Below are 19,623 nucleotides of genomic sequence, written 5' to 3' on the forward strand. Positions count from 1 at the left end.
GCATATGTGTGGTCGTGTTTGCTAGTGTGTGACTATGTGGTGGACTTTGTGACTGTCCAGCTTGGATGATGGTTGTGGTACACTGGGACGATTGTGGTATTAGCTGCTGGGCAAAGGAGAGGTGCGTAGAGATACGTGAGTGTAGAATTGGTGACTGTCATGCTTGGACGATGTTTATGTTCTGCGGAGGAGAAATTGCTACTATCTCCTTGGCATATAAGAAGAGGATGATGAGAAGATGTACTTGGGTGTAGAAGAGGAGGAGTGGTGAAGAGGAAGTACGTGTTCAGATCCATATAACAGTTGGTAATGTGCGCCTGTGCTGTGTTTCTTCGCATGTGATTGTGTTTGTTGCGCCACATTTCTGGGTATTATGCAGCACCAACTTGCCACTCAAGCTGTTACTGCGCCTTTCCTTCCCTGTGAACCAATTAATTATTATTATCATTATTATTATTTTGCTTTTTCAATCTCGTCACAGACGGTTCTGGGTTTTCATGCGCGGCCAAACCAGATAAGCACCATGGTTTAACTTATTACGTAACAAAAGGGTCAACAATTAGCGCAAGCTTTGTGCGCGGTTTTAGCGCAAATGAGCCTCCGGTTGAGGCGGGAGAATTTTTCAAAATGGTTCCGATAATGTTGCATAACACTGTAGTCATAATCTTATCGGGTAGCAGCGGACACTGAGGCTCGACATTTTGGAATAATAAGGCAGGCAATAAATTAGTTTGGCGAGTAACCGATCGCGCGAATCCCTAAGCATGCAGATCTAGCTGAGTCACAACAACCAGAGAATCCGATTGATTTCCATTTGGTTCCAGTATCGTTTTTCTTTGTTTGAGCCATACAGCTCGCATTAATTTCTGCGAACGCCACTTACGGCTGGCACATCATGTGGCACATACACGCCTGTGCATGCTCCGCGAAATAGCCGTCTGCTCTCACATCGGAAGCGACAATAGCGCCATAACTATTAAAAACAAGGTTTTGCCTAGAGTTCATTTTTGTGTGAAAAGAAATGATAAAAAATAAATATGAAATTTATGTTTTCTTTTGAAAATAACATTTTAGCTTGAAAATAATACTTTGCCAGAAGCTCGACACCGGCTCATGTCCACATGACTATCCACATCATTCTCAGAATCCGTTCTTTTTCTTTTGTCATTTTTAATTATTTATAGTGCACGTGGGAATCTACTTTGGACTTCTCGGGTACACTTCGGGCTTTTCGGCTAATGTCAACGCTGTAAAAGGCGTGGTGTAGCCTGTGTAACTACAGTACTGTTCCGACCTGCTTGAGGTTGCCCTGAGCGGCTGTTTGCGCATAAAATGGGAAAGGCAAGTAAAATAAAGGTAGGCAAACAGCAGAGAAATGTGCCTTTGGACGAGCAGCTGAAAGAAGAAGTGGCAGCGAGGAAAGCTCGGATAAAGACTAGGAACAGAAAGGATGAAGACGAAATGGTAAGAACTAAAAAAGCTCTTGGCCCGAAAAAAAAAAAATGTAGGCAACTCCGGACATCGTTGATAACAAACGTCTTATGTTGCAGTTCGTGGACGAGAAGCTCACGAAGAAGATCCTGGACCAGGCTCGCAAGCAGCAAGAAGACCTCGAGGAAGAGCATGGATTTCAGTCAAGGTAAATTACAAAGTTTGCCGCATTTCTTTTTTTTTTCTTTTCTGTGTTCGAATCGAGAACTTGCTGTCTACATGTAGTGCTTCATGTGATCATTTTGGGACGGAATTTCGCGTGTCGGAGAACTGCTGTGTAGCTTAGCATATCACTATGCACTTTCGCGATCTTTTGCCTCGAGGTTGCACGTGCGGTCTCACCACTACGTGTGCACAGTTGGCTGCCTCTTCGCTCGCAGGTCGTGCTGAAGCATCGTGCTTGAACATCACCTTGCAGGAGTTCTAACCAGAAAAATTTGGGGGACGCTTTAGCTCCCCTTCCAAGGAAATATGACGCGATAGTGCAGGCCACCAGCCGACATATAAAGACTCGCTTTAAGCAAGCCGTATAACATGCCTGAGTGGCCTAAGGGCAACATGTCCGACTCAGAATGCAAGGGACCTGGCAGGCCGATTCTGATTTGCAAGTTCCACACACGGTGTGGGTACCACGCGGCTACCCCTGGAAACGCCCGAAGGGTGGTAGCGGCGGAGCACGTCCGGCTTGCAGAGGCGTCTCCTGCCCAACATCAATGCTGCTTATCGCACCACCTGCTGTTTCGAGGGCTGTTTTTGACATAACCGCAGGTTATTATAACCTCCACGCATTCGTATAAAGCACGCGCTATAGGTTAAATATAAAATTCAGTTGTCGACTTTCAGTTTTCTGCCCTTCTCCAGCACCTGATCTGTGCGACGAAAGACGGTAGGAACCCGCATACATAATTTTCCCCAAGATTGCAAGCTCAATGAGTGCAGTTGCAAATCTCTGTCTTGGCAAGTCGACATCATGAACATTTAAATTGGCGTGAGAATAGGCCTGAAGAATAAGCACGCAAACAATAGTACTAGAACTGCTTGTTTTTGTATTCATTTAATCGTCACTGTTTGCCTGCGCTACTTCAAATTTTCTGTGTAATTAAGGTTAGCATCGAAAAACTTCGGACCAAGGCTGTGTCAGTTTTTGGTATGCATTCCGGCTCCGAATATTTTATATAGTGCATCACTACGAAGCAGTAACCTTGACTGACGTAAACTGTTAACTACTCTGGAATGCAACATTTTTATCAGCAACCCCTGCTGCAAAGACTGTACAGGTATCTTGTAAGAAATCAAATGGATGTTTCTGTTGATAACACCTAATATGACGCGTTGAATGACAGCTGGAAAGTGTTCGTCTCTTTACTGTCATGCAGTGGTAGAAAACAACCTCACCCACTTGCTCCGAAAGGAGCCTTATTACATAATAAAATACATCCAATCAAGTGCGAACCGTAATGCTTGCAGTCGGAAGGTACTGCATGTGCACTAAATTCGGAGTATGTACTGAATTTTATGACGACATGGCGCGACATCCTCTAGCCTTTGTGTTACCTAGGAAGCTGCAGCTATTGGCCATAATTACGCCGACTATCAAGCGATCACTGCTGAAAAATATTTTCGTCAAGGCTTGTTCACAGTTTACTTCATTCAAAGTCGATACCTACCAGTGGTGCTCCAAAATAATTTAGCATGGTCTGAAATGAGCCCTGGAGGCTATCGTTATCCCCTTCCAGACCATGACTCTATGCCACGAAATACGAGGTCGGCATACACGTGCAATGGAGTGAACGTGCACTTCATGTTGAAATGAGTACCATGAATAGGATAAGAGCCATAGAATTTGTCGATACCCCTCTTGCTCTCGGTGCACCTGTCTGCTGCCTTTTTTGCCGCGATTAGAGCTGCCTCCATATAAGTAGCAGCTAAAGTCATGCTGCAGCTGCTCCTCTATGCTTTCAGTAGTCTAATGCTTTGCATACCAAACCAGCTACCCCTGGGTCGGATAGTTTTTAACCCACTTGAATATGCACAGAATGCTTGTAAGGTGACAACACAGCAGAGCCCACATTGAGAGCTTTCTCGACGAAATGGCACACTTGAACATTAATTTTAATGTCACCTCTACCAGCGCAGCACTGCCGCCGACTTGCCAGACCACAGCCATATTGGATTTCCAGTGGCGCCCTCTATAAGCCGTGGAACTTGCGCATATCGCTCTACCGTTTTAAATTTGAAGCCCGAGTTTGCAGCACGTGCCAAACGTAACGTCAGGCAACTGCATGTTCAATCAGTGCTCAGTCATGTCAGCTGTCTACCCCGCCGGGGTGGCGCAGTGGTTACGACGCTCGACTACTGTTCCCAAGGACGCGGGATCGAATCCCGGCCTCGGCGGCAGCTTTTCGGTGGAGGCGAAAAGCAAGGCGTCCGTGTGCTGTGCGATGTCAGCGCACGTTAAAGAACCCCAGGTGGTCGAAATTTCCGGAGTCCTCCACTACGGCGTCTCTCATAGCCCGAGTTGCTTTGGGACGTTAAACCCCACAAACCAACCATGTCAGCTGTCAGCTACCACCTGCCATCGCCATGCTCGTGATTTTTCGCTCAAACGTCAACGCCGGATTTTCTGGTGAACGGGGCCTTTAACACTATCACGTTAAAATAGACCCAGATTTATGCATCCGGCAACTGCATGATGTACCAATTGAGAAAGGGCTGAAATTAATTGGCAGTGCCTTAATTGGGTGCAGTGGCATAGCTGGATTTTATGTTCCCACCATTTTAATAGTATGTTAGTAACTATGTGGCTTGCTAAAATGTGATCATATAATTGCTTATTAAACTTCACGGTACTTGTGACCATAGCAGGTGAGTCTGCATGTTGTTTCTGTATCGGCAGCTTTCAGGCGGTCATCTCAAACACGTTTTGAAATCAGTGCATTTTATTCAAAGGCGCTAATTGCATCTCAGGCTGACTGTTCGGCCTTTGTTTGCCCATAAACCTCTCTTTGCATGGTGTAAATGGTGTGCTTGTATTAAAAGCCTTTAAAGTCGAAATGAGTAGTAGTAGTAGTACTAGTAGTTGGTGAGAGCCATAATCCTTGTGCCATGTACTGCAGAAAACAAAAAATAAACGAGAGAAAAAATAGCAGCTGGTGTTATTGCCTAATATTGCTTTGTGGCAGCAAATAAATCTTGTCTTGTTTTGCTTTTTAGTAAGCATTTATTTCCCAATGTAAGCTGTGCTTCATATGAAAAAGTGAGAATTACTGCTGCTAGGAGGAGCAACAGCATTCATGGCTACTGACCAGAGATGCTGTCATCAGTTTTCTTATGGAAAAACTAACAGTGAATTGATTTCTAGGCTAGTTTCAGAATTTCATTAGTGTTGCCTTACGCACTGTGAGTAGTGCTGAGTTCACCACTTGACTCAGTTTTGATTTTTACCATGCAGCTGTGTCACTGCTTCTCTCGCGTTTTCCTGTTTTGATGAGAAAGGGAGGACTTGTTGGAAAGGCCTTTGACGAGTGTTGTGAATATGGTTTGTTAAGTGATCTTGTGTTCATATAATTATTATTGTGCTGAATTTGGTATTGCTGCAGCTCAACGGGAGGAGGGAAACTCAAGGTGCCCGATATCAAGCTTCGGCTGCCAGGCAATGCAGGAGCATCGAGTGATGAAGAGGACGATGGCGACGATGGCCCAGAGGACAACGACACATTTTATGAAACAATTGTGAGCAGAACGTGAATAATCTGTTGGCTTTAGCTGAAAAGAGGTTGCTAATGAGTAATTACTCCTTTATTTCACATCTGCTTCATCTTGCGGGAATACAAGATATTGCTTTGAAAATAATTTATCACCCAACATGGCACATATTTCTTGTCAGATTTTCATAATATTGCAATTTTGCATCTTTAGTATTCCAGTTCTGTTGTTTTTGCATTGTTAAGTAAAGCAGTGGTGCTTGGTTAGGTGTTCATCACTGTATTTAATAAACCTGCATGCTTGATGGTTCGGCAGTAAAATTTCTAATTTGAGGTCAACTAGAGTGTCTCCAGTTTTTGTGGTGACGTCACGATTTCTATTGTATATAAGAAAGAAGAGTGAAGTAGTGAGCCAGTGTTCAATCCTCGGGCTAGAATGGATTTCCGTTTTTGAGTGCATAGAATCGGGAGAGCTTTCAGCTTTGGTAGCACGACTTTGAGGAAATGCACTCAACCAGTGTCGTTGAATGTTCTTTGTGGGCTCGATTCGCCAGCAAAACCAAACAGTATCCATGGCAGTTAATATCCAGGTCCGTTTTCTTGCAGAGCCTGTTTGGCGCTGCCTGTATATTCACCCAACATGATACCTGCACTTACTTTAAGACGTTGCCAGCACTGCCGTTTTGGATATTTTTGTACTGCCTCGTAATGGAACAAAATGAGTGTGCTCACTTGTCTGTCCCGGCTCATTTTAAACAGATTTCAGAGTGTAGCTGAATTCAGTGAATCTTCGGTTCATTGAAGGGAAGAAGAGCCATCTGATTCTAACTTGGTCTACTTTGCTATACCATCCCAGAAGAAATTCTGCTCAGGACTCAACTTTCTTGGGAATGGGATGACTGCAGTTGCAATTGTCTTTGTTCTTTTATTTTTTTATTTTGCAGGAGGTGGATGAGGCAGACGAGAAGGCACTACAGTTGTTCATGAATGAGAATACCCAGGCTCGACGCACTTTGGCTGATATTATCATGGAGAAGTTGAAGGAGCACGAGACAGAGGTGGCCACTCTCTTCTCAGGTGAGCCCCTGCGTTTGTGGTGATGTTGGTTTTAAACGTCAAGATTAACCTTGCTAGAATAATTGAAATTACCATATTTACTAATATAGTGAGTGTACTTTGTTTGAAAAAAAAAAAAAAAAGAAAATTCTGAATATATGAGGCGTGCACCTATTTTGCTGGTTAAAATATTCAGACAAGGTTTGATGAGGCAAAAATGGGGCAGAGAGCAGACTTGAGAAATCAGTACTTCACCCAGGGCACTTCTAAAAGAAGCAAAATGCATTCTTCAGCATGGTTTCTATACTTTTGAATATACTAGTCGACTAATTTTACCTCAGTTCAGCACATATAACTCGCCTAGTGGCCATATTTCTGTCTAAAGATAGCGCGAGTAGAGTTCACTCTAGCACATCTCAGCATTAAGCGTAAAGCTCGCCTGCAATTGTTGCTTTGGTCCTTCATGTGGTAGGTTGAGCAGAGAAACTCATGATCAGGCATGGTTTCAATTGAATGTCAGATTCTTCACCAAGCATTCTGATTGGTGGGTTGTCCCATAGGATGTGAGATCCGACAGTCGAATTGCGGGACTTTATGCCTGTTGTGCAGTTTCAGCATTAAAAAAAGGGTGACATTTCATTCACTGTCATAATCAGACTGCATGCCAAAAGAAAGAGGTGCATTCATTACTTGAGGATGAAAAAGATTCACGTTTGAAAGCTAAAGCAGTTGGTGCATATATGAATGTGTTCATTATGCAAGTAATGTAATATATAATTCAAGTGATAGCATGTCATAATGAAGAAAACTTTGCGCAGAATAAGATGGGGGCAGTAGGAAGAAGCACACAGATGGGCGCCCTTATTTACTTCTTAAGGTGCAAGTTTGCGCTCTTGTGTGCCTGTGTTTCTTCCTAGTGTCCCGTCTTGTTTTACGCAAAGCTTTCTTCCTTATGTCAATTCACCAACTGGCCCAACAATTTACACTGCTGAAATAACATGTTAATTTCCTTTTCGTGGAAAATGTGGATGTTTCCACTTGATGACAGAGTAGGGTAAACATGTCACATGAGCCGCACATTTGTAGCACTTTTTGTTCTAAATATGGGACCAGCCTCACGGCTTTCGGCACAACTATTTGTGGGCACAAATTTGTCCCACACTGAGGACAGGGCTTGTACAACATAAGGATTGCGAACCCAATTCTATTTTGTTTTGATGCCGTGCTGCCGTCGTGCATGGGGTCACTTCAGCAATTGACCAAGTGTGGGAGGTGTGGAAACGAAATGGAATCGTTTTCAGACTCGCTATACAAGCCCTATTTTCTGTTAGCCGTTCTCCTACCTTCTACAGGAAAGCCAGATCTCTTACTAGTGTAAATAGGCCTGGCATCCATGTTACCATGTCCATTGTGTCTTCGTCTCGCACGACAGTGGTAGTAGAGTTTGATACTTAGGTGTAGAAAGCTGCTTACACTTTACTTTGCATATATTCACATGCACAGATTTAGTTGCAGATGAGTTCAAAGATTATTCTGAGCTTGAATATATGTTTTGTTGGTTGCCTAGCTGCGGGTAGTTCAAGTGTTCAAATGTAATTCTATGCAGTGACCTGTTACTTGCAGGCTTTTCATGTTGCGTGTGTCCTGTGCTTGCTTGTTTCTGTCTCTTGCTTGATCTGACCTTTGGCTTGTGGCCACTTTGAATGTCTATGAGCGGTTGTGTGTTTGTGCCACGGAGTTTGGTGTTACTAGTCACATTCTTCTATTTACTGCAGATGCGGGCAGTGTGCAGATGGCTGACTTGGACCCTAAAGTAATAGAGATGTACCGCGGAGTGAAGAAGGTGCTGAGTAGGTACCGCTCTGGCAAGCTACCGAAGGCATTCAAGATTATCCCTGCACTTTCCAACTGGGAGCAAGTAAGAACCTTTTGATTTCATATGGTGGTGTCGGTGTGTCTATAGAGTGCAAATTGGTGAACTATAGGTTCTTTGAGGCCAAAGTTCCTTTTGACCCTGTAAGATGTTATACCCCCGGCAAACTGGTCATATCAAAGGCCTTTGAGCTGATAGCCGAGGGGTTCTCAAGACTTTCTTGCCTTAAAGAACCTCAACAGCCATCAACATTTACACCATTTCGTCAATGTTCTAAGCATGCATGTAGTGACAGAGCAACTTGGCAAATGCTGCCAAAACCAATTAGGCAAACTGTCGTCGCTGGCTCTCCCATGAAAATCAAGCCACACCGTTATTGGAGCACTGCTAGTCTGCGTATGGCACGAAACTGACGAAGGAGCTAGGGTAAGAAGAGTAGATACACTAAAGTAAGTTTTAACGTACCAGGCAATGTAGCAAAACCTAGTTTGAAAATCTCTAGCTTAGCCTATTGACTCGAATACTTACACGAGCGTCTCAGATAACAGCTGAATCAGTAGTCTATCAGTGGGAATACGTGACACTAATGGAACTCTACAGAGATTTCAAGCGCCTTCAAGCAGCAGGTGCATGCAATCTCAGATGTACAGTGCTTGCATCAATATAATTGAGAAATTAATTCAATGTAGAGTTAGTTGTTGGGCTAGTTGGTATTCTAGATTTAAGGATATAGTTTTCAGTGCAAAGGCACGTGGCCAAAGGAGAAGGAGGAAGACAATAGGGATAAACACAGCGCTGTGTTTGTCCCTATTGTCTTCTTCCTTCTTCTTTTCTTTGGCTGCGTGCCTTTGCACTGAAAACTGTGTCCTTAATTCAATGTGTGACTAATATTACTGCAACAAAGAAACATTAAAAAAAAATTCTCTTTTTAGATTAAACCTTCGGGCTGATGGCTTGCATGCCTGGTGTGAGTTGATGGAGTCTGTCAGCAGGCAGCAGCAGGTTAAGGTCCCCCCTCCCCCATCTTGTTAGATTTGAAAGTGTCCACGTGACAGAGATATTACCCCTCTGCTGCTCCTAGCTCATTAGGACAAAAATTACGGCATATATAATTGTGCCTGCACTTGCACTGACTGCTTCAATCGAATTTGCAAGATGCCAGAATTTACGTGTGTAGGTTAAGGATTGCTGTATGCTAGGTAACTTCTTGAAGGATTCAACTCGAAAATGTTTCGAATTGAAATGTCGATGAACTCTCATGGGGCAAGGAACAAAACATTTAAAGTACGTTTCCAGAATGTGGATTTCCAAACAGTAACTTTTTCTCCCTTTCTCTGCAGTTTTTTTTTTTTGTTTGTTCTTGTAGCCCATGCAAATGACAGCATGGGGGGCTATCATGGCATGTGCTATGGGTTGTTGTTGGTGGCATTCAGGTGCAGTCTTCGTGCTTATGTTGTTATTAACTTGCCCGTTACAACACAAGCACATTACAATAAGCAGCCAGTATGATTGTGATTTGCCTTGTGGTGACATCATTATTTGTGTCCTGTGGCAGGTGCTATACTTGACAGACCCTGATTCATGGTCATCAGCTGCGATGTACCAGGCAACCCGCATTTTCGCGTCTAATCTCAAAGAGAAGATGGCTCAGAGGTGTGTATTGCCAACCATCTTAGCACGAAAAATTGTATGGGAGTCTTTGTATGCAAAAAGAAAGAAAACTATTTCATGCTTTTACACTATGTCTCAAAGAATCGTTTTAGAGGTTAGAAATGACTGCATTGCCCATGGGTTCCGCAGCTAGAGAACTACTGTGTACGAAACGGTTATAAGTTAAACGTGGTTATAATGAAATTTTAAAAAATCCACATTCAGTACATTCGGATTACTACAGTCGAACCCGGATATATTGAATCCGGATATTTCGAATTTTGGTTATATCGAACTCTCGGAATATCCCCTTGAAAACCCCATGTAAAAGTATAGGAAAGCTGCGTCGTATATTGAACTCAATTTCACCGGTCGGTCGATATATCGAACTCCGCACCACGCATTGGACGGTGCGCCTCCCCCAAAGACGATCGCATCGCCCTCGGCCGTTTGCCCTGAGGCGTTTTCAAGCCAAGCCACGCGCGGAAGGAATGAGAGGGCACAGCTCGGCGACGGCTGGTGTTATTGGTGTTGTTGCTAGAGCAAGATGTTATTGCAGTAAAGATGACTCAAATGTGGCCAAAGGTCTGTTGACAGCGAAGAGCATTCCGGACGGCTGCTGGCAAGTATACCGGAAAGATGGTAGATGTTCTTGATGGCTATCCTTGAAGATAGCTAGTGAACTGTCTGTGTTATTATAGGGCAGTCGCAAGGGAAAGTGTAAGCAATTTTTGTCAGATGTTTTGTAAATAATACTCATTTCAGCCAAGTTTGTGTTTTTGCTGCTGCATGTTTGTGGCTCTGGATTCGTGCAAATGCATAATGTTACAGGCATGATGCGTTCATCTGTAGCATCTTTAGAGAGCTTGTTTTAATTAATGTCACATAGTTACCTCCTTATTAAAAATCTATTCAACCTTGGGAGATCCCCTTGGGGTGGAGGTCATTGAGCCAACACTGTCTCCACTTCATATCATAGATCAGTTTGTTCTCACCCTACCATTTGGGCAAAATAAAAGGCACCTGTGTACTGCTTGATGCCAGTGCACTTTTGAACCCCAGATGGTTGGAATTGACTACAGATTTTCACTACAGGGTCCCTCATTGCCAGTGTCACTTTGGGACTTCAAACACCATATATCGTATCATACCATACTACAAATGCACTCTAACATGCAGTACGCAAAGATGTAGCATTTGGTTATGTGATTTGCCAAGTTTCAGAACTGGACAGTCTGCATGTGCATGTGATTATATCGTGCAAGGAATTCTTGGAAGGGATAATCCCCTCTCCCCCCCTCCGATGCAATGTTGGTCAGGGTCTCCTTCAGTATAGACACTTTACAGCATGAGAGCATGGGCGTTGCCATGTTTGGTCATGTGACCACTGCACCCTCGCTGGCCTTCGGTACTTCTGGTTTTGACGACGGCTGCTTGTACACTGGCGCTCGTCGTCAAGGTGCTGTTCCTGCTCTCAATGGAACAATGAGCTGGCAGGTAGCACAAAAACTTCCTGTGGATGCGTGTAGTCTGTGTAGGTGCTACAAAATAAATGATTAATTTAATCAATTTTTGCGTCTAGGCGCTTTATGCACTATCTCGAAAATGTTGTCAAACCTATCGGCTGTCGGTGCATTGCCTTTTTTAAATCAATTCCTTCTCTGACGCTCATTGTGGACAACACAGTTTGCTGTCAGACTGAATAGGTTACAAGCGGAGTATCACCAGAATCCTTGCTTTTCAATATTTTTGGCTAACAGACGAAAGCTTGTGCAGACCATGCTGGTTCAGACATATTAATAACATTCTCTATTCAGCAATGTACAGAATACTTACTACTAAACATGGACATTTTTGTAGTTCCCCAACAATTGGCTAGATATTGTCTCTTGTTAGCATTCTAGCTTCAAAGCAAGAATATTATGCTGCTCAAATGCCACGTCAGGCGCTTAGCGGCGTTTGCCCGCACTCGGGCGGAAGTAAAACTGAAAACTGCATCAGAGTTCAGCTCCCGCAAATGTAGCGAGCTGGAACAAGAGTAAATGTAAAAAATCTTATTCTGCTAAATTTCATCTGTGGTCAATGCACTCGTTCATTAAAGAAGCAATTATCCCATTAATTATTATTATTATTATTGTATCAGTGCTTGTCTAAAGTAAGCTTCACAGGCATACGCACACCGGCCTTCCTTCTCTGCACAGTGAATGCGTCATGAAAGCATAGACATTAAAAGCTACCCAACACAGCCTGCACCGCTTACCGATGCGCTCCAAAGGCCAGAAATGGCAGCTGTCCTAGTGGCACCACCTGTCGAGGAGAGTGGAACTGCTTTCTGTAAACTGTCTATAAACATGCCTCAAGAATGTGAAAAATGTTGCAAAGTTTGAAAAAATATGGTATATACTTCAGTTTCTTTAATCAAATTTGAGCTTAGATTGTCATTTAGTACTGATGCCACCGTCTGTCGTCTGATAAAAAAAATTGTGTTGGACGATCTTCACTTGCTGCAAACTGGGTGCAGAGGGCCACAAAACATGTACATATTGAGCTGAGCTTGTCAGTAGGCAAAAATGAAACTTGGCTTGTGATAAGCCTGGGTTGCCCAAGTTTGATGGGGGTTAATATGTTTTACGCTTTCTCCACTCCTAGGTTTTACAACCTGGTGCTGCTGCCAAGAATACGGGATGACATTGCAGAATACAAGAAGCTGAATTACCACCTTTACCAGGTGCCTTGGAAAATTTATCACTTTTATTTTTAGTAACAGTAGCAACCTTTGCAACTTTTTGGTATTAGTGGAGTGGAGACAATTGCAGTGCTGGCCGTGGTAAAATAGTGGCTCACTCATGCACTAGTGAGTGTGAGAAGAGGAAAATGGTGAAATGTTTAGAATGTCATATTTAATATTAAAGCCACCCAAGCAGTCTTACAGTCAACACACAAGCAATAAAGAAATTTTGCTATTCGAACCTCTCTACAGTAAGTTCATTCGGACTAGCAAGAATCTTTTTTTGGTGTCGTTACTCTACTAGTTGTTGGTGATGGCATAGCACTGGAGATGCTGTCTGATAATAAAATGACCATTTGCTTCACACTTCCTGCTGGATTTTAAAAGGACACTCAGAAATGCCTTCCACCCTTCTATATTGTTTTCTTTTTCTTTCAGCTATCAGATTTCGTGTTATGTTTTTGACTCCGTTTTCGTGTTGTAGAGGTACAGCTTTAGCATGAATGCAACACTTCTACGAACACGACAAGAGTTTGATTTCATGTGAAAACCAAAGCTTTGAGTGAACACTGCATTGTCTTCCGCTGTCTCAGTGCTGTTTAAAAGGCAATAGTTTAGAAATGTGCGCCCCAGTCAAGCACTACAGAAGTGTACACGCTGAGCTGCTGCGCTGCGACCGTTCCAGTTCTTGCCACCACCTCTTCACGCTGCTCAGTGCTGCAAGCGTTCCTTACTTCTCGCTGCACTTTACTCCCATTTGTTTTCTTAATATGCCATGCCACCTTCTTTTCATGTTTGTAGCCAGCTTTACTTTTTTTTTTTTTTATCATACCGCACGCATTGCTTCATGGCTCCAAGGCCCTCAAAAAGTTAGCTTCTCCTCATAGCCAATGAGCCTCGTGGCTAAGTTATTTATTTTTCTCTGAAAAAAAGCAAACTTGGTCATACCGTGGAAGGCATGCACAGCAGCCAGATGCACTTTAATATAGCTGACTTTTATTAAAAATGTATTCTATAAATAAAAAAAATGTGTGCTGTCATTTATGGAAGGCGAACTAGGAATGCAATTTCACTTTACTGTATCCAAGTTTACTATAGCAGGGTTTCTTTTAAGGCAAAAGCCTTTATTGCCTCATCATTGTCGTCAGCAACACTGTCACGCTTTCGCGGCGGCTCTGGTGGTCGAGACGGGATGACGTCAGATCTCGACCAATCACACCACCACAGTAGGCTCGAATGCGTGTCTGATATGGTCATTAGCCAATCAGTGATCAATGACTAATTAATGACTAATTAATTGATAATCACTAGACACTCATTGAAAATTACAATGAATAACTAATTAACAATAAATGACCAATTAATGATGACTAATCAGTGACAGTTACTTAATTAATCAATTTTTTTCTCTAGTCAGAAATCGCTCAAACTTTTCATTCCTTTTAGCTGACTTTTGTTCTAGTTCCCTAAACTGGATGGCAAGATATATAAGTACTTCAAATTCTACTTCCTGGTGCTTCATAAATTGAGTGGGAAGTATGGCACGTGATATCATTCATCGTCAGCCACCAGTTTTCAGCTTCAAGCACCCAAAGAACTGTGTTGCCCGACTGAGGGCTATTGCTTTCTGCAAAACCTAAAAGCTGATGTAGCATTATATGGCTAGCTATCGCTGCAAATTTCTAATTGTTGTTACGTGCATAAATGCAATAATTATAAACTTAAACAGCAGACCTCAGTTAGTTTACCAGGAAGATTTTTTTCTTTTATGTCGGTCGCACCTGCTCTCGTCATGCATATAATTGGGTGCATTTAATTGCTGCTGAAACTTGCCTGAACATACATCCACAGTGAACATTAGCATTACAGGCTACATTGAAAAATGGCAAGAGTTGTGGTTCTTGCCTGTCCTAGAGTGGCGTCATCTTTCTTTAGTAGAATTACAGTGCAGCCACCCAGGTGCATTCTCTCTGATGCATATTCGTCTTGTCTTTCTTTCAGGCTCTGCGCAAAGCCCTGTTCAAGCCAGGTGCCTTTTTCAAGGGCATCATACTTCCGCTATGTGAGGTTTGTGTTTTTTTTTCTTTTTTTCTTTTTTTTGTTTGCGTAATATTTGCAAACTTTGCATGAAACGCTGCTTTATGCTGAGAAGTGCATGTGTCTCTGCCGGAGACAAAACGCACCAAACTCCATATGCGCTGGGCACTCGTGTTATCTGTGGATGTTTTCATTCTAAAAGGAGCTTGTAGTCATGAATCCTATAAATGAGAGTCTAATTTTGGGAACAATATAGGTACATGTTCAGTAGTGACTATATGAATAATAGTATTTGATGCTATCACAGCTTTGTGTTTGTGTACTGTGTCCCTGTCTTTATTTTGTGTGTTTGCTTCAGTGCTTATCTTGCTCCGACTGTGCTCCTCTTAACAAGTCGAGAGGCCACCTGCGGGCTCGCTTGTTTCTCAAAACACTATGCATAGCTTTTATAGTGGCTTGTGTGCTGTCATGGGTATCTGCGTATCTGTATCTGCACACTAGGCTTATGTTAACAGGACAGCTAAGTGAAAGTGAAGTTGGCCTGTATCGATAGGCTATGGCATTCTAAAGATGAAGAGAACTGTCACATTGAAAGCGAAGTTTTTACACACTGGAGTCACCTTCAGCGGCTTAGGTTGGCCTGTATCGATACACTACGGCATTCTAAAATGAAGAGAACAGTCTCATTGAAAGCGAAGTTTTTACACGCTGGAGTCACCTTCAGCGGCTTAAATTGGCCTGTATCGATAGGCATTCTAAAGATGAAGAGAACCGTCTCATTGAAAGCGAAGTTTTTGCATGCTGGAGTCACCTTCAGTAGCTTAATTTAAAGGTACATTTCATACGTCGACACAGAATTTCAGGCACAGACAGAGGCACGGATTTCACCGCCATTCTTTGAAATAGTGGTAACCAATAGTTCTCAGCATAGACGTCACCTTGAAATTAAGCAAGAGGCAAAATTTTGCCTTTTGTGTCCTTTGCTGCTGGACAAACATTAACATACTCAGAAGGAGGCAGCGAATCAAGTTTTGTTGAGAACACTGATTCAGTGGAGTTGGCCTCAACATTCCTTTAACAATCCAGAAATTGGCTATTGGCTATCGCATTTATTGAGGCTTCTATTCAGGTCACATCTCTTACCTTCCAGCCAAGCTCAGTCCAACTTTCGAACTGCTTGTGCGGTGACTGCTAATCTGTGCAGTGCACCATTATATTGCCCCTGCTTAGTGCAGAGTCCACGTGATGGCGTGATGTAGAGGTCCATGCTATGTAACAAGCACCTTTATCTTGCCATGTTATTGATAAGGTGTTTATTCACAAGAGTAGTGCAATCTGTGTTGAAAGGTAACCGAAGTTTAGCCATGTGCTGTTGCTTTTATTGTTTTGTAAATCAGCCTGAAATTTTGCACTGAGGCAGTTCTTGATAGAGTGATAGCATGTGCTTGTGATGAACAAACAAGTCATAGTTGTACCCTGGAGAAGTGGTAAATGTGGCCTGTCTCTCTAAGAGTGGAAAAGGATCCAGGTAGAACGAGAGGAAGAAGATGGTTACACAATATGAAAGAGCACTGAACAAGGGTAGAGGGGGAAGCCTCAGTTCACAGGTCGAGCCTGCGTTTCGACAAGTGGACTTTGCCTGGGCAGAGCGATCGTCACTGGCAGTAGCTTAAATATGCTTTTGCTTCTGAAGAAGAAAAGCTGAGGAGGGGAGGGTGGGTGAGGAGAAAGTAGGTCAAGGAGTGAATGAAAAAAAAAAAATGTTTCTTCAGTATGTATTTCTCAGCCTGAAACCTGTGATCCTGTGGCTTGGAAAAGAAATAAAAGAGGCAGTACCAAGAAAAACTACAATGCAGGATGGATGATTAGTCAGCACCTAAAGCAGGTTTCGTGCAGACACACCTTTCTTGAAAAGGGGCAGGCATTCCAAAGGGTCCTGATAAGGAGTATATCTACAGGGGAATAATTCTCAAAAGCTTTCTGCAAAGGGGGGAGGACAGAGAAACAGAATAATAAGAGGACAGTGAACCCCACCTGCTACACACACACAAAAAAAGAAAGTTCAAGGGCCAACTGAAGTAGGAAGTGATAAGAAGAAAATGCATTTGGAGAAAAGGTAATACAAATGAATGCTGTTCCTTTGTTCTGCAGTCGGGCACTTGCACACTGCGTGAAGCCGTCATCGTGGGCAGTGTGCTGAGCAAGAACTCGGTTCCCATGCTGCATGCGTGTGCGGCCATGCTGAAGATAGCAGAGATGCCTTACACAGGGGCCAACTCCATTTTTTTGCGTGTGCTGCTCGACAAGAAGTACACGCTTCCCTACCGTGTCATCGACGCTATCGTTCACCACTTTCTCCGGTGAGTGAGTGTCGCTGAAAAAGTCAGTGGTGCCATTGGACGAGCTTGCATTTCTGTCACAAACTGACATACGTGCTTCCCCTTTCAAAGTGTCTGGATTCTTTGCGCTGAAGTGTTAGAAATAGGTGGAGCAATGAATATGTTACTACCCAAATGATACCCTTCTTATGGAACTGTGGGAGAAAAATGTGCATAGACATGAGGGGCACAGGGGTGGAAGCGCTGCTCTGTTCTGCTCCAAACTGTTTTTCCTGCTCTATCCTGCTCCAAAGCACGATATTGCTCCAAAATTGCTCCAAACCAGCTGCCTAAGTGTATTGATGTCAAATTTAGCAAAAGGCTGGTTTTTGCTGCACAGTGAACCATAGTTTTACCTGCAAAGAATGTGATCCAATCCATTTAACCCACCATAGTATTGCAGTACACTGTAACGATGAGAAGCACAGCACACTGATGGCATCTTTTGAGTTGTGCATCCTTTATTTGGGAGCAGCAGAGGTATAGTGCACCTTATGCTGTGCCTAATACAAATAAAATTTCTATAATCTAGAGAAGCATATTTGTAGCACTAATAGATATTTGTTTGCAAGTAAATTTGAAATTGGAGGGAAATTGTGCAAAAATTGCTGTTCATATGACAGCATCTTCTCCCAGCCTTTTCAATCGCCTGTGGAGAGAAAAGTGATGCAGTTACCGGAAGATACCACAAATCATAAAGAAACTTGTCCAGGTGCATAAAACTGAGTTCTTGTGCTTCTGCTGTGAAAGCAGGAAGGTACCTCACCATTGAGCCTGTTTATCAATGACATGCAAATCTTATGTCAAACAAAAGCATACTTGAATCACTTTGGGGGTGACACACTGGAGGTGCCAGTCACTACAAACCTTCTCATGGGGTTTGAAAAGTCATACAGGGCTTATCACCAACATGCTGAAATTGAGGAAGCGCCAGTGTCTTTCAAGGAAAAAAACAGCAGCCACTGGCTGAAAGGAGGGAAAGACTACCCTTGGGTGCACCATCTATCCTCCTTGGGGACACTGCTGACCAGTGTCTAGGAATTGGCTCAGGCATGTTATCGGAAGTGATATGAATGAGATAGCGGAAACATGCTGCTAATTGATGTGGATTCCAGGCTAGTGGCAGTGCTTGAGCACTTCAGTATGGCAGACTTCACATTTCTCTCTAAGGCTAAGTAAACAAGTCAAAATTTTTGTCAAATTTTGTGTTTCATTGCATTTGTGACTATTCTGTTTGGAATTGTTGCTCGGGTCAGCTGTTATTTTAGACATTTATACATGTTTTGGTGATTTGTGTTGTCAGAGATGTGTGCGCAGTCAGCAAAGCATTGAACCTTGAATAAAAAGGAATCGAATTGTTTGCTTTTGTATGTCAGGAATAAAAAATTGCAAATAATCAACGAATTTGACCTTAGAAACATGCTCCAAAACATAGCTGTAGTGCTCCAAAACTGCTCCAGAATGGCATTATTACTACTCCCTGAGCCTGCTTCCACCCCTGGGGGCATGGTGCCAGTAGTAATGCATATGTGGGATATCAATATAACTCGACATTCATTATACTTCCTTGTTCTTGTGGTTTACATTGGATTACATCCATTTTTACATCCATTTTTGGCTTGCATTATGTTAGCTGTGACTTGCATCCAATGTGTGGTTTGTATTGAAGGCATTTATTATATAATTCTTGCAAAATAGTAGAGTCTCGCTGCATCCTTTTGTGAGGGGGTGACTGAGACAACCAGCTTTGTCACTGCAGGTTCGAGCGTGAGCAGCGGGAGCTTCCGGTGCTATGGCACCAGTGCCTGTTGAGCTTCTGCCAGCGCTACAAGGGTGACATCTCTTCGGAGCAGAAGGAAGCTCTGCTGGCGCTACTGCGTGCCCAGCCACACCACTCCATCACACCCGAGATACGTTGGGAGCTGCAACACGCTACCTGCCGCGACGTCGAGGTGCCAGAGCCTATGATGGCTTCTCAGGATGGCAAAGGAGAGAACCTGCCAGAAGCCTCCAGTGGAGAAGTTGGGGAAGCACCATCCGAGATGGTTACGTGATGCTTGGGAAGGAAACTGGAAGGGGAAGGCCAATTTGTTTGTAATATAGTTAATAAAATGTTTTATGTAATTATGCTTGCACTTGTTGTAAACCTTGAAACCAAAGAATTTAATCAGGCCCAGTTCATAAGCATAACTGTGACAGGTAAGTCTAAACCCGGGCAGCTTGAGTGCAGGGCCCATGCTGTGTAAATGTTCTGTGGTAGAGTTTACACTCTGCAGCAGCCTGTCTTTGCTGATAATGTGATCATTATTCTAATCAAATCGAAGCTCAGGCCGTTATGTTAGATGCTGCCAAAGGTTCTGCCTCAGTGTACGAGGTTATTTCTGTCAAGTTTAAGGACACTGTAGACTGACCATAAGAGGCTTTCATATTAGAAAGGGCATTTTGTTAATTGCTTGACTGGTCCTGGCAAAGATTAGTTATATGGCGTTTTATGGCATATAAGCAACTATGGTTATCATGCGCCAAAGACAAGGTTAGAGGTCCTGGCAAAAGAGTTGCACATTCAAGCTTGCAATGCTCAGCACTGCATAATAGCTGAAAAGTCTTGCTTCTGTGAGCGCTGGTGGCACTTAAATTCAATTGTAACGCTCAAAACGGCCATCCTGGAAGCCACAGTGTAATGATTTCTTTGTTCTGATATGACTG

General features: G+C 43.1%; 1 protein-coding gene across 1 annotated transcript; it reads left to right on the forward strand.

The window, feature by feature from the left end:
- The first annotated feature begins 1,168 nt into the window (after window positions 1-1,168).
- Window positions 1,169-19,041, forward strand: bys (Bystin). The gene is made up of 10 exons (XM_084601604.1): window positions 1,169-1,464; window positions 1,551-1,639; window positions 5,091-5,223; window positions 6,140-6,272; window positions 8,027-8,169; window positions 9,680-9,777; window positions 12,424-12,502; window positions 14,504-14,569; window positions 16,691-16,899; window positions 18,677-19,041. Exons 1-10 carry the CDS (start codon window positions 1,333-1,335, stop codon window positions 18,969-18,971), a joined length of 1,377 nt encoding a protein of 458 aa, XP_084457730.1. The 5' UTR covers window positions 1,169-1,332; the 3' UTR covers window positions 18,972-19,041.
- Window positions 19,042-19,623: the final 582 nt, after the last annotated feature.

The sequence above is a fragment of the Amblyomma maculatum genome, chromosome 4 (genome assembly GCF_055883805.1).
Source record: "Amblyomma maculatum isolate TAMU_Amacu chromosome 4, ASM5588380v1, whole genome shotgun sequence".
In the NCBI taxonomy this organism is placed as follows: Eukaryota; Metazoa; Arthropoda; class Arachnida; order Ixodida; family Ixodidae; genus Amblyomma; species Amblyomma maculatum.